Source organism: Panthera tigris, chromosome A1, assembly GCF_018350195.1.
Source record: "Panthera tigris isolate Pti1 chromosome A1, P.tigris_Pti1_mat1.1, whole genome shotgun sequence".
Lineage (NCBI taxonomy): Eukaryota > Metazoa > Chordata > Mammalia > Carnivora > Felidae > Panthera > Panthera tigris.
In genome coordinates, this window is record NC_056660.1 from 136998495 (window position 1) to 137012066 (window position 13572).

Here is a 13572-nt window from a genome sequence, read left to right on the forward strand (position 1 = left end):
CTGAACTGTCGGCACAGAGCCCGATGCAAGGCTCGAACTCACAGACGGCGAGATCATGACCTGAGCCAAAGTCGGACGCTCAAGCGACTGAGCCACCCAGGCACCCCTCTCTTTTTCTTTAACACAGTTTCTTACTTTTCAAAAAAGTTCTCTCTTCCTCTTGCTAACTGTCTGAAGAATGTTTCACCCCTATCACTTTTAATTTCAGACAAAAAGGATTCATTTTCATTTAGTGGCCATTTGATGTGCAGTAGCTAGGAAATAAAACATTTATTAACCGTTTGCTACTTTTTAAGTTCACTTTCCTATGCATTTTTAAACCTTTCTATATAGTCTGAAAAATGATGTCAAATTACTTTGCCTTTCAGGGAATGTTAGTCGTGTTGAAAAGAGATGATGATACAAGTCTAAAAAAGTGTAAAGGTGATAGTGCTGTGTTACTCAACAAGTGCCTAACTGGCTAGTAGTAAAACTCCCAACATGTTAGGAGGTAAGATAGACTAAATCAGTTTTGGAGTTAATACAAAAAACCAGCCTTAAAAAAAAAAAAAAAAGCATAATATTTTTCAAAACGTTATTTTCAGGGATTTTTGCTGAGCACCAGAGCTCAATTAATCTACAGGCAGAGAAGACATAGTCTATAGTAAGGTTTATCAGAGGAGGGGTTTGTTTATATATAAATATTTATACTTTTACCAGCTGTTAAGAGTTACCTTTTACTTCTCTGGGCAAACAGGAATAATTGTGGCTTTATATATTTTTGACCTTGAGTTTTACTCTTACATTCTTTAAGTTTCTTATGCTCATACTTAATTTCCTCAGTTAATAGAAAGTTTGAGCTCCTGCTTTTGTTCCTGTATTACTATATTTTTCTAGTTTTGAGGGACTAAAATAACATTAACCTGAAATGAGAAAACTATTTGGCTATGTAGATTCATATTTTTGTTCTAGAATTTTCCTGTTGCTTTTGGTTTTCATCTGCTTTCTCCTTCTTCCACTGAACTTAGAATGCAACACAAACTCTTTGTCTCCCACTGATTTGAGTGTATGGTAATTGAATCTTTCCTTGAAACCAGCATGTTTTTGGACTTTGAAAAAGCAAATTGTGGTTATTTAAAAGAGCTGAATGTTAACAGTTCTACCAGGCTTGGTTTGAGTCAGTCTTAATACATTGACAATCCATTTGTCAGTGATGAAGCTCAGGTATACATACCTATCTCTACTATGTTAAATTCTCATAAGCTTGAAATGCCTTGAATAGTGATGAGTGCTGGTTTCATTGATAACGAACCTGTCTTTAAAGTAAGTATGTCATGGGGCACCTGGGTGGCTCAGTCGGTTGAGCCTCCGACTTCAGCTAAGGTCATGATCTCACAGTCCGTGAGTTCAAGCCCCACGTCAGGCTCTGCGCTGACAGCTCAGAGCCTGCAGCCTGTTTCAGATTGTCTCCCTCTTTCTCTGCTCCTCCCCTGCTCATGCTCTGTCTCTCTCTGTCTCAAAAATAAATTAAAAAATAAATTTTAAAAAAAATTAAAAAAAAGTAGTGTTCAATGGAAGAAGGCAACAGCCTTAGAATCTACATAGGGGTTCTTAGCAGCTTTTTATTGTTTTCTTCAAGCAGCTTGAACTGTGCTTGTGTCTATTATCCCTTCATTGTATGTGCTTTCTGAATGATTCCATACCCCTCATGCCTTTACTTTCACTCCTGTGTGACTACCTTTTTCTTTAGGTCTTTTCCTGTCACCTCTATTCTCATTCCTTTCACACCTGCATTCCTCTGACAGTGACCATGGATCCTCAGCCTTTTGTTTCTCCATGGATATACTTAGGCCCATTCATATATTTTTAACTTTGCACATCTGCAAACTTAACTTAATGAATTATATTCTTCCCATCCATATTCTCTTCTTCAGTTTGAATTACAGTCCCATGTTTTAGATTGAAGCAAAGGGATTTGAAAATCATTTAAAATACTATGATTTAAACATATCAGCTTCCATTCTTCACTTTCGTTTTGATTATGCTAATACATTTGTGAATTGTGATGGTGTACACTTGAATTTCATTAATTTCTACTACGATGGAGTTATTTTTAATTAGAAATACTCTGGTTAGTATCTGATTTATAAAATGGCAAAGTTTGTAAATGGCATTGAAAAACAGTGAACATTAAATTTATGTAGGATTTAGGAACAGGAATTTTTTCATAAATAAGGTATTTTTAATACTTTTAATTATCACCAGAAACTTTACAGTGTAGTTCAACTTGTAATTTGACCTTTAAGTTTAATTAAGGTAAGTGTTTTATTTAGAGTTCATGTGAAGGTGTTGCTTCAAAGGCTTGGTCTTACATTTCTGTAAGTAGATGTATTGGCAATAAACTAAAGACCTTAGGCCTGAAATTGGTGTATTTTTACTAGCTAATTTATCATTTTATCTTTTTATAGGTGTAAAGAATTGAAACAGGAATACATACACTTTATATCGTGTGTCAATTCTACTGAAAAGTCAATGTTTTTGGTTTTTAGGAATATTGTTAGCTTCAAGAAAAGCATATTTGATAGACTTCCAGTATTTCAACAAGTATCTATAATTATATTATAGATATATAATATGTATATTACAAAACTCCTGAAAAATTAGCTTTGAGTCCTAAGAATTCCTCTATAATAGAATGTATTTATGTAAGGTTTGTTACATACTAATGGTTTTCTTCAAATTCTCTTTTTCCCCCTACCAGCCAGGCCCACAACTCCTCTTTCTGTAGGCACCATTGTCCCACCTCCAAGGCCCGCTTCCAGACCAAAGCTTACTTCAGGCAAACTCAGTGGGATTAATGAAATAGTATGTACTCAGGTTTTTTTTTTTTTTTTTAATTATAACTGTTTGATTTAAGATGCAAATATTTTTCTATATACCCCTTTACCATTAAATGCTTGGAATTATCTATTTGAGTCTTCAAATTATAGGAAAATTTTTCTAGCCAACACTTCCTTTACTTCCTCATGTTACATGGAGCAAGACATTGTTCGGGAAGAAAGGAGATTTCCTGAGAAAGTTAGCACATTATAAGAATAACCATTTAGTACCCATTCTTTCACAATTAAGAAGCAATTTTCATATAATTCTGCTGTAAGTCAAATATTATGGAAGAGATGGTGACCTTTTCCTAGGGTTTAGAAGTGTACTGCCAGGAGAATCCTGGAGGGAATCTAGTCCAGCTTTTATTTTATGTATAAAGAGACTGGAGGTGATGTTACTTAACTGGCTTGTGAAAGTACATGTTGCTTAAAGAAAAAAACACTGGTCTACAAAAGTTGTCAGATAATTAAAGAAAATGTATGAGTTATATTCAGAGAGAGACTTTCCCAAACCAGTCTTCTTGCTTCTTATCTACTGTGTGTCATGTTTTACACTAATTGCCAGTATTAAATTTCTGAAAGTCAAGCTTAATCTTCTTTTTCTCTAGATAGACCTCTCCATTGGTTGCCTGTAGTCCATGTGGTTGAATGTTTTAGCTGAATGTACAAGGCTCTTTAAAAAGGTGCCTCAACAACCTGCATTATTACCAGACTAACTGTCCAACTTTCTCCTCTTTGCAACTTAACGTTCTAGCCATTTGAAACTTTCCACTGTTCCCCAAACACATCATGCTCTTTTATGTATCCACGTCTTACTTTGCAGCCTTTACGGAAATGCCCCTCAGATGTTTATATAGGAAACTGCCCTCTTTTTTTTTTTTTTTTTTTTAAGATCCAGCTAAATACCATCTAGCTAAATCCCTCTTTGATCATTACTTCTCCCCAAGTGGATTTAATCACTCTCTTCCTTATACCCACCCATGTACTTTGCTCATATTTCTCTTAGTGCACAAATTACATTGTATATACTTTCTTTGTGTGTGTTCCCCTCACTGGACTATGCCTTTGCCATGTTAGTACTTTGCATAATGCCTGTCACATAGGAGATGTTTCATGAAAAATCTAAAAGGCTTGAGCACCAAGTGCTGAAATAGTGACCTCTTTCTTTTGTTACCCTAACGAACAGACTTAAGGAAATGAGATCAAAGACTAGATACAAGCTGGTAAGAAGATAATTATTTTTCATAGAATATAAAAATGACTACCTCTTAATAACATGGGATTTTTTCCTGATTACAAAAGCAGTACATGATCATGTGAAATTTGGGAAATAGAGAAAACAAAATTAAAATCCCTTCCATATTTCATGACTCAAAGATATGCAGTTAACACGTTTATATATATCCTTTCATTAAGTTTTGAGTGCTTAAATATTCAGACTCAGTAAAATATAGTTGTTAAAAGCACAAGCTTATTAGTCAATAGTTACCTGAGTGACATTAGTCAAGTTGTGTACTTGGAGTCTCTTATTTCCTTATAGGTGAAGTATAAAGATAACAGGTGGTATGAGACTTCAGTGAGTTACTGTGTGTTAGATACTTAGAACATTGTGGAGTGGAAGTAATTGCTCAGAAAAGTTACTATGAATGATATGTGTACATTTTTAATGTCATACATACTTTTTATTCTTCACTTGAAAATATTTTGGGAACACCTTTCAGTTTCATGAATTACTCTTTAGATTTCAAACTTATTTCAAGTGGTAGAATCTTTTGTCAAATAATCTTAAGTTGCAAGTGTATTAAATAAGTAAAATTGGGACTTTTATACTTGAATCTTTCATCCTTTACTCCCACCACAGCCTTGAGAGCCTTCTAGAAACCACCCTTTGAGGGCTTCAGGGAGCACCATTTGAAACAGCTGCAGAGCATAAATGCTCTATCTTGTAACACCACTGTCAGCATTTCCAAAGGTTTTTAGAGACGTGATTTGACATTTAGTTTATTTCCAAGTTTTCATTAGTCAGCACTCTTAATGATTTCATTATAAACAATGTCTTAATATCCTTTTGTTCTTCACAGACTTTGTTTAGTAAATTTTAAAGTGAAATTCATGAACTAAAGGGTATGCACCTTTTTTAAGACTCTTGATGATTATTACTGTATTGCCCACCAGAAAGTTTATGCTGATTTTAATTCTCTCCAGCTGTACCTCGAAGTGCCCTTTTCCTTGCCTGCTTGGATGTGCATTTTTTTGGGGAGAGGGCACCTACCTTTCACTAGATGCTCAAAGGGTCTATAATCACACACCCTTTTCACATTCCTGTTGGGATTGCCTCACTGTTTAGAGCAGTGTTTTTCAAAGTTTGGTCCCCAGACTAGCAGCATTACCATCACCTAGGATTGGAAGAAATGTAGCTTCTCTGTCTCCATCCCAGACAAATCAGAAATTCTGGGAAGTGGCCCTCCAAGTGATTCTGATGCATGTTTAAGAACTGCTGTTTTTAAGTAGTGCTGTTCAACAGAAATATAACGCAGCAGATACTGAAGTTTTTCTAGTAGCCACATTAAAAACAGTAAAATTAACTTATTTTACTCAGTATATTAAAAAAAAAATTTACAGTGTAATCACTATAAATATGGAGAGTTTCTTTTCTGTTTGTGCTAAGTCTTCAAAATCTGTCTGTTTTATACTTAGAACTCATCTCAAATTTGAACTAGCTACATTTCAAGTGCTAGTGGCTACTGTACTGGACAGTGCCATTCCAAAATCAGAAAACCACTTAAGAGCTGTTTTTGTCTTTTCATAGAAAGTTATAAAATGTGCATTCTAAACTGTAAATTGTAAAAATGTAGCCACATGGTATGGTCATGAGGCCATGTTGCTACAGGAGAAATTTCTCCCACAGTACATGGTCAAGATTTTTTCTAAGCTTATAGATTTCACATGGCTGTTGAGTTTAATATGTGTTTGACTTCATGCCTTGCACCACTTCCATCTGTATACAGAGCTGCATTTTTATGCCTTGCTATATTTTTGAAATCTAGTAGTTATTATAATCGGTCATCAAAAAGCTATTCTCTGGAACTAATAGTTCAAAAATAGTTAATTGAGGGAGTGGGAGGTTACTTAGTATGAAACACTTTGGATGGTACCTAATTTTTATGTGTCTATCTGTAAATTTATATTCATACAATAGAGAGTTGACTAATTTTAGTGTAGGAGTGCTTATAGGGTGTTTTGTTTTTGTTTTTTTGTCTTTAGTTTTTCATGTTCCTCAAATAATTGAAGACAGGAACAGGATCTTTCTTGTTCACTGCTTTGTATCTAGTGTATCTAACCCATGGCTTGACCCATAGTGACACACAGTAGGCATTGAATAAGTATTATATTCATTTACAGAATACTTTCACAAGCAGGAAAATGTTATTTTTAACTAAGTTAAATATGCCTTATTTTAAAAAATGAAACCCTTTAGGAAGTGTTGCTCATGTATTATTGGAACACGTAGGAATGTGGAAGGAAAAAATCCATTCATCCAAGTAAAAGAAATGAACGGAAGTTCAAATTTTCATATGTATTTTTATGTTTAGAAAAGTGGGAAGGCAGTAGAATTAAGATTTCCTCAAATGTCTTTTTTGAGTGAACTGTCTCAATGAGAAAGCGTTACAAGGAATTATAAAGGGAAATGTGGACAGATTTGTAAACACCAAAAATAAAGGGCAAGCAAGATTTAGGGACAAAGTGTTTGCAGCAGATAAAGCAAAGGGTTAGTGAAAGCTCAGGTAATATTAAGCTCCCCCGAAACTAAATTAGACAAAGCCAACAAAGACAACTCATAAAAGGTAAAATGCCCGTCTTATTTTTATCTATTTTAAAATTATTTTTCCATCTAAGGCTCATCCATTCATTGCTGAAAAAGGTGCAGAGAAATATTCTATTTATAGGGAGTAAAGTGAATAATCCTTTTGGGAAGCAGTTTGGCAGTATGTATGAAAGAAAAGCCTTCATGGTGTTTAAGCTTATAATTTAACCTCTGAAACTCTGTCTTAAGTATACTTATTGAAATAGAGAAAATGCTTAATGTATAAAGGTTCTCTTGACAGCATTATTTTAAAATAGCCTTCTCCACCTTTAACATATTCTTGAAAATGATTTGACTTCTGCCATCTCTATTTTTAGTTAAAAGAAACACTTTTAACTCTTTTAACTTTTTAGTTAAAAGAAAATAAATTTGGTTGATTATATTAAAATTAATCTTAACATACCTAAATATCTTTTCTTAGAGGAATTGTTTTACCATTCTGGTAAATAACTTTTTGTTTTTAAGCCCAGGCCATTCAGCCCACCTGTAACTTCCAATACCAGCCCACCTCCTGCAGCTCCTTTAGCCCGGGCGGAAAGTTCTTCCTCTATCTCCTCTTCGGCTTCATTAAGTGCTGCCAATACTCCAACAGTAGGTAAGTGATTATCATAGATTATATGTGAAAGTTAGCATCCAAAGTATGATCAGGCTGAATTTTGTTTTTTAATGAGCTCGTGAAAAATTTAACATTAAGAAACTTCAGTTTTCTGTAGACACACCTGGCATTGTCAAACTAGCCACATTTTCCCTATCTGAATAGGAGAATTTTCTAACACTGTTAAGAATGCATCAAATTTATAAACTACTGACCAGTATAAATAATTGAAGGCAGTATATAATGCAGGCCTTTCTAATGTGAAGTGATGCTTACACTCCTAAGAGCTTTTAATAACGATTCAATTTAAGGAAGGAGTTTTGTGCTTGCAATTATATATTTCTATAAGAATTTAAATCCTCAAGATTTAAAAGTAGTAGATATCAGGACATAGGTATATAAACCTAAACCTAAAGATTTAAAAGTAGTAGATATTAGGACATAGGTATATAAACCTAAACCCTAGCAAGTAAGTCCAATATTTTATTACATCTAGATTTTGCTCAAGACATTTTTTATCTTCACTTTTATCTAATTTCTACAAATTCTTATTACTTTTCTCACCCACTGTTAGTATAACAAAAAAGCTGTAATGAGCACTTTATTCTTGTGTTTTGTTTGTATATGTGATTTTGTTAATTTTGGTTTTTGCAAACTCTGTATTTTAGTCATAAAAAACATAGATGAATCTTTTTAGAAGTCAGACATGTGGTCTGAGTAAACAGAATTAGCTTTAGGTCTCCATTTTCTCTAGATTATTTAAAGGGATTTGAATTTAATAGAATATATTTTTGATTGAGTAGGTACATACTTGTTTTTAGTCTGGGCCAGGGCAGGCAGTAGTAGAACCACAGGTGAGGGAGGAAACAGGCAGGCTGGATATAATGTGGATCTTGTGCAACAAAGATACTTTAAATCTACCATAAGAGTTCCCTTTTTTAAAATTATGATGCTTATTCAGCTCTCTTTAAGTTTTTGATCCTTCTTATTTCTTGCAAATATTTTCTTTTCCTACAATATTTTGTTTTATTTAAATATGATAGAAGATGATAATTTGATTGGGACACTCTCTGAAATTGAAAAGCACTGTGAGACTTCACAAGGTATTGTATCAAAAGCAATATATGTGTGTTGACTAATGATCCTAAAGTGTATCTAAAATACTTTGTTACCTCATTTTTTTCCTTTTTCAGCAATGTATGGTGTCTCAGAAGTCAAGAATAACTCTAAGGTTTAACTTTCTCAGTTTGTACTAATTATGTCCAGTTGCTGTATAGGATTTATTGATATCAAATCCCCAATTATAAAAACAGAGTATTTTTGCATTTTCTTCATCTCCTTGCTTTTTTTTTCCTTCTCAACATTAAGAAATGTCCATAAATCTTACCCCTAAAGTTGTCAGAATCAGAGAAAAAGTGGTTAGAAAAGCAGCAGAAAGACTATGTTAGTTTAAATACCTAACTTACCAGAGCAAAGGCTCTCCTAGGAAAGCCATCCATATAGTGAGGTGAAGTTAGAGGCAAAAAGGTATCAAATAGTTGGGAGTGTTTTTTACTCCTGGCTGTAAATAATTCTGCAAAAATATCCATTGATTATTACAGGAAGGTACCTCTTTCTTCAACTTTATAAGCTCTGCATTTTCAGAACATACAGTTGTTTAAATGTAGAACAATTAAACCAAAATTAGAACACATAATATCCTTATAAATACAGGTGATTTTTTATTTCTAAGAAATTATGTATTTGGAATAATACATTATAAATTTAGACTTTTATACTTAAAGGACTCGATTGATACAGGAAATATGCAAACTTTTTTTGAACTATGTATGTGCAATATAATCTTGAAAACAAGAATAGAAAATACGCAAGGACGTATGCCAAAATATTAAGTGGATTTTGAGTTTTATCCCCCCCTCCTATTCAGTACTTTTTTCCTTCTTGCCAGTATTTCGGTAATGGGCTTAACAATTCATACGGATTATTTCAAGAATTCTCATTTTATATGCCCAGTTGGATAAGTGAAAACAGTAACATGTAGGCTTCTTTTGATTTTTAATGTCACAGTAGAAGCAGATATTAGTGTTACCCATGACTGTGTGTAAATATCCATTTATCGTAGGTGGTTTAAGGGGAAAGATTAATTTCATAATTGAGAATATAGTTTTCTTTAATAAAGAGTATTATAGCTTTCATCTTCCCCTAGAAAACATATGCTTTTATGATTTTCTAGTGAGTTGCTATATAGAACAATATATTTTTTTAAAAAATTCACTGAACTAATTCACACATACAGTGAAATTTTCCCATTGTGCAAACATGTGTCAGCATAGATATATTCAGTTAATCTCTACTTAGTCTGCTTTTTTCACTTAACATTTTCTTATGCATATACATGAGTCTTCTGCCTCTTGGTCAGCCCCTTATCTTTCACTTCATCATCTGTCCCCTGATCCAAATTTGAATCCCTGACAACAGACATTTTTCTCTTCATTCTAGGATCCACTGTGTTCAGAGTGATCTCACGAAATGAAAAATGTAACCATGTTTCTCTTGAACATTTTTAGTAGTTTTTAGTGCCACAGAGATAAAATTAAATGTCCCCTGTGCTATGATCTGGGCCTTAAACATTTCTCTAGACAGATTTTCATGTCCTCTCATCTTTCCAGCCATCCCTTACCCACTAAGTATGTTCCCGCTTTGCAAAACTACTTGTGGCTCCAAAAGGCAGCATTTTTTTCATGCCTCCTTAGCTCAGTACTAGACATTTGTTGGAATTAGTAAATAGTAGCTGTTGTGATTTTCTGAGTAAATTTTTATATTTATTGAGTTTTAAATTTTCGTATGAAATTTTAAGTTTCTTTGCAGTCAGAGGGAGCACTTACTTTTCCCTTTGGCCTCGCAGCAGTTCTTGTTTCCATGTACTTTTAATCCCTGAGCTATTTTTCTAACTGTGAAGAACCTTCCAAGTCAGAATTCTTCAAAATATTAAATACCACAAAATCTTCCTGGCCTTTACAGCTAACAAAAGCTTTTTCTCACTGTGTGTAGAATCTCGGGCTTACTTGTGAGGCAGAGAGAACTAGTACTGATTTTTGTCAGGCTTAGTATCTTAGGTATTTCAAAAGTAACTCACCCTTTCACTATAGGTAATCTTAGCTGAAATAGAACTATCTGGTGGCTATGAGCATTATGTAATATTTATAGAACAAAAGCATACATTCAAATTTCAGAGCTATGTTGACCTAGATTATTTATTCTTATGAGAAAATCTGAATAATCTATGCTATTGGCCTTTTTTAAAATATAAAATTGCATCATTTATTGTATATTAAATAAAATGCTCCACTTTCCAGTCAGTAGCCATTGTGGTAACCTTACCACATAAGAAGAGTGGGAAGAGTGCATTTGTCAAGAAAGACAATGAACTGCTTTGAGGGATTTTTCTATAATGAAATAAACTAGAAAGTTTGCTTAGGTTAAAAAAACCTGAACACATGCATAGATTAAATTTGTTTACATTTTATTATGCTTTAAAATAACTGATCTTTATATTATTTAACTCTAAAGGTGTGTTATCTAAGTGAACTTCATGTCAGGAATGTTTAAAATTAACATTATTTGTCCTGTTTATCAAGATAATGGGAATATATGGGAATATAATGTATGCATTAGACAAAGAGGTAAAAGAATTCTAGTGAGTAGTGTCCGAAACATTATGTTATTCAGTTAGAAATAGCTGATGGATGGAAATAGCTGAAACACAAAAATCCAGCTTAATGCCCTGAAGTATTTGAGTGGTAGAACTTGAAACAATTTAGCATCTGAATGGTTGTGAAAAATATTTTAGTAGTTTTGTTCTTCAGGTGAAGGGCTTTTTCCTTCTGACACTCCTTAACCCAAGCGTTTAGTGTCATTTCATTTAAAAGAAAAGTCAGTATAACATGTTGTTGTGATTTTTTTTGTCCTCTGTATTATGTTCCAGTTTGTTTTCTGCCCTATTTTTTAACCTCCAGATTTATACCTGGGCCATCAATGGAACCAATAATAGAGTCATTTGTGACAAGCTAACCTTGTGACTTTACCTGTCCTGACATTTTATAAAGCTCTTTCTATAGGATTTAACAAATAAATTGCATATGTATTCTAGGTGTGTCACGAGGTCCCAGCCCGGTCAGCCTTGGAAATCAGGACACCTTACCTGTGGCAGTTGCCCTTACAGAATCTGTTAATGCCTACTTTAAAGGAGCAGACCCTACCAAGTTAGTTTTTAAAAAGTGTGTGTGTGTGTGTGTGTGTGTGTGTGTGTGTGTGTGTGTGTGTGTGTGTTTGGTGGGGAGGGGGCTTGGTAATATATTTGCAGAGTTACATTTTGATTCTCTATAGGTTAGAGTTTTCTATTATTTATTTACCTGGTTTTTTGGGTTTTTTGCTATCAAATATAGTCATTTAGCAATTGTCTTTCCAAACAAAACAAAACAAAACAAATCACTATAATCAGCAGTGGTGATGGCTTTTCTCCCCAATTTATTTACATTCTTGCCCAAGCTTTGTGTGCCATCTGCTGTGTGATATATCTGTAAGATCAGGATGAGGGCAGCTGACCTAGAAGTGGGATAGAACTTTGAATATTGGCTTAATGTGTATCTTTGGGGAAAGTGTAATGTTTGCAGGAGAGACCTAAAATGTATGTTTCATTTATGAGACTCTTGTAGAATTGGTTTAACCTCCTTCTTTTAAGAAAGTGTTTTGGTGGGGTTCCCCCCCCCCCCCAGTTTATTTAGATAGAGTGTGCATGAGCAGGGGAGGAGCAGAGAGAGAGAGGGAGAGAGAATCCCAAGCAGTCTCCACATTGTCAGTGCAGAACCCGACACAGGACTTGAACCTACAAACTGTGAGATCATGTCCTGAGCCAAAATCAAGAGTCAAGCTTAATGGACTGAGCCACCCAGGCACCAAACCAATTTTTTTTTCTTTTTATGATCAGAGAAAGCCTTTCTTTTTGAAAAAATACATTTTTAAATTTTTGTTAATGTTTTTTTATTTTTGAGAGAGAGACAGAGTATGGGGGGGGAGGGGCAGAGAGAGAGGGAGTCACAGAATCTGAAGCAGGAACCAGGTCCTGAGCTGTCAGCACAGAGCCCGACGCGGGCTCGAACTCAGGAAATGTGAGATCATGACCTGAGTGGAAGTCGGATGCTCAACTTATTGAGCCACCCAGGTGCCCCTAGAAAAAAAATATTTTTGAGAGAGCACGAGCAGGGGATGGACAGAGAGAGACAGGGTACAGAGGATCCGAAGCAGGCTCTGCACTGACAGTAGTGAGCCTGATGTGGGGCTCGAATTCATGAACTGAGAAATTGTGACCTGAGCTAAAGTCAGGCTCTTAACCCACTGAGCCACACAGGTGCTCTGAGAAAGCGTTTCTGATGTTAAGTTTAAGCAGATATTTCAAAGACATTGAGGAGCCAACCATGCAGATGTCTGAGGGAAGAGCATTCCAGTGAGTGTAAAAGACTGAGGTAGAAGCGTGCTTGACATATTCAAAGGAAAGAGAACTATGTCACTAAGTTGGAGTTAGCAAGGAGGGGAGTGGTCACAGAGGAATCCTTTGAGGGGCCAGATCAGGTTGGGAATTAGAGACCATGGTAAAGAGTGTGGAGTTTATTCTGAGCAGGGTGGGAACCAGTGAAGGTCTGTGAGCAGAGAAAGTTACTTATAAGTGTTTTGAAGGAGTACTCTGGCTGCCATATGGAGAATAAACTAGAATGAGCCAGAGTACAAGCAGAGAGAGAGAAGGTTAACTGCAGCAGTCCAGGTGAGAGATGATGGTGGCCTATATAAGGTTATTAACTGAGGAAGTCATGAGTAATAATGAGATATTGAATTCATTTTGAAAACAAAGTTGTCAAGATTTGCTAAGGGAGTCGGTTGGTAACAAATGAATACAGGGTGCCTGGGTGGCCCACTCATTAAGCATTTGACTTCGGCTCACGTCCGGATCTCCTGGTTCATGAGTTTAACTCCCATACTGGGGGGACTTGAGCCCTGCTTCAGGTGAGCTCAAGCCCCACTTCTCTCTCCCTCTACCTCTCGCTCACTTGTGCCTTCTCGCTCTAAAGAAAAGAAAAGACAACTGAATACATGATACTGGATTTCAGGGCCTAGGTCATAGGCTAGAGATGAAATACTTAGTAGTCATTAACTTGTATACAATACTTAAAACCACAAGGCCTCGGAAGAGATCTGAT

General features: G+C 35.1%; 1 protein-coding gene across 2 annotated transcripts in view; it reads left to right on the forward strand.

The window, feature by feature from the left end:
- Positions 1-13572, forward strand: part of FCHO2 (FCH and mu domain containing endocytic adaptor 2) — a 120216-nt gene that overhangs the window by 90945 nt on the left and 15699 nt on the right. For both annotated transcript variants that reach the window (XM_042988199.1, XM_042988189.1), the window contains exons 18-20: positions 2741-2844; positions 7192-7321; positions 11472-11583. In XM_042988199.1, the coding sequence (XP_042844133.1) occupies positions 2741-2844; positions 7192-7321; positions 11472-11583 (346 nt within the window). The remainder of the gene's footprint in view (positions 1-2740; positions 2845-7191; positions 7322-11471; positions 11584-13572) is intronic.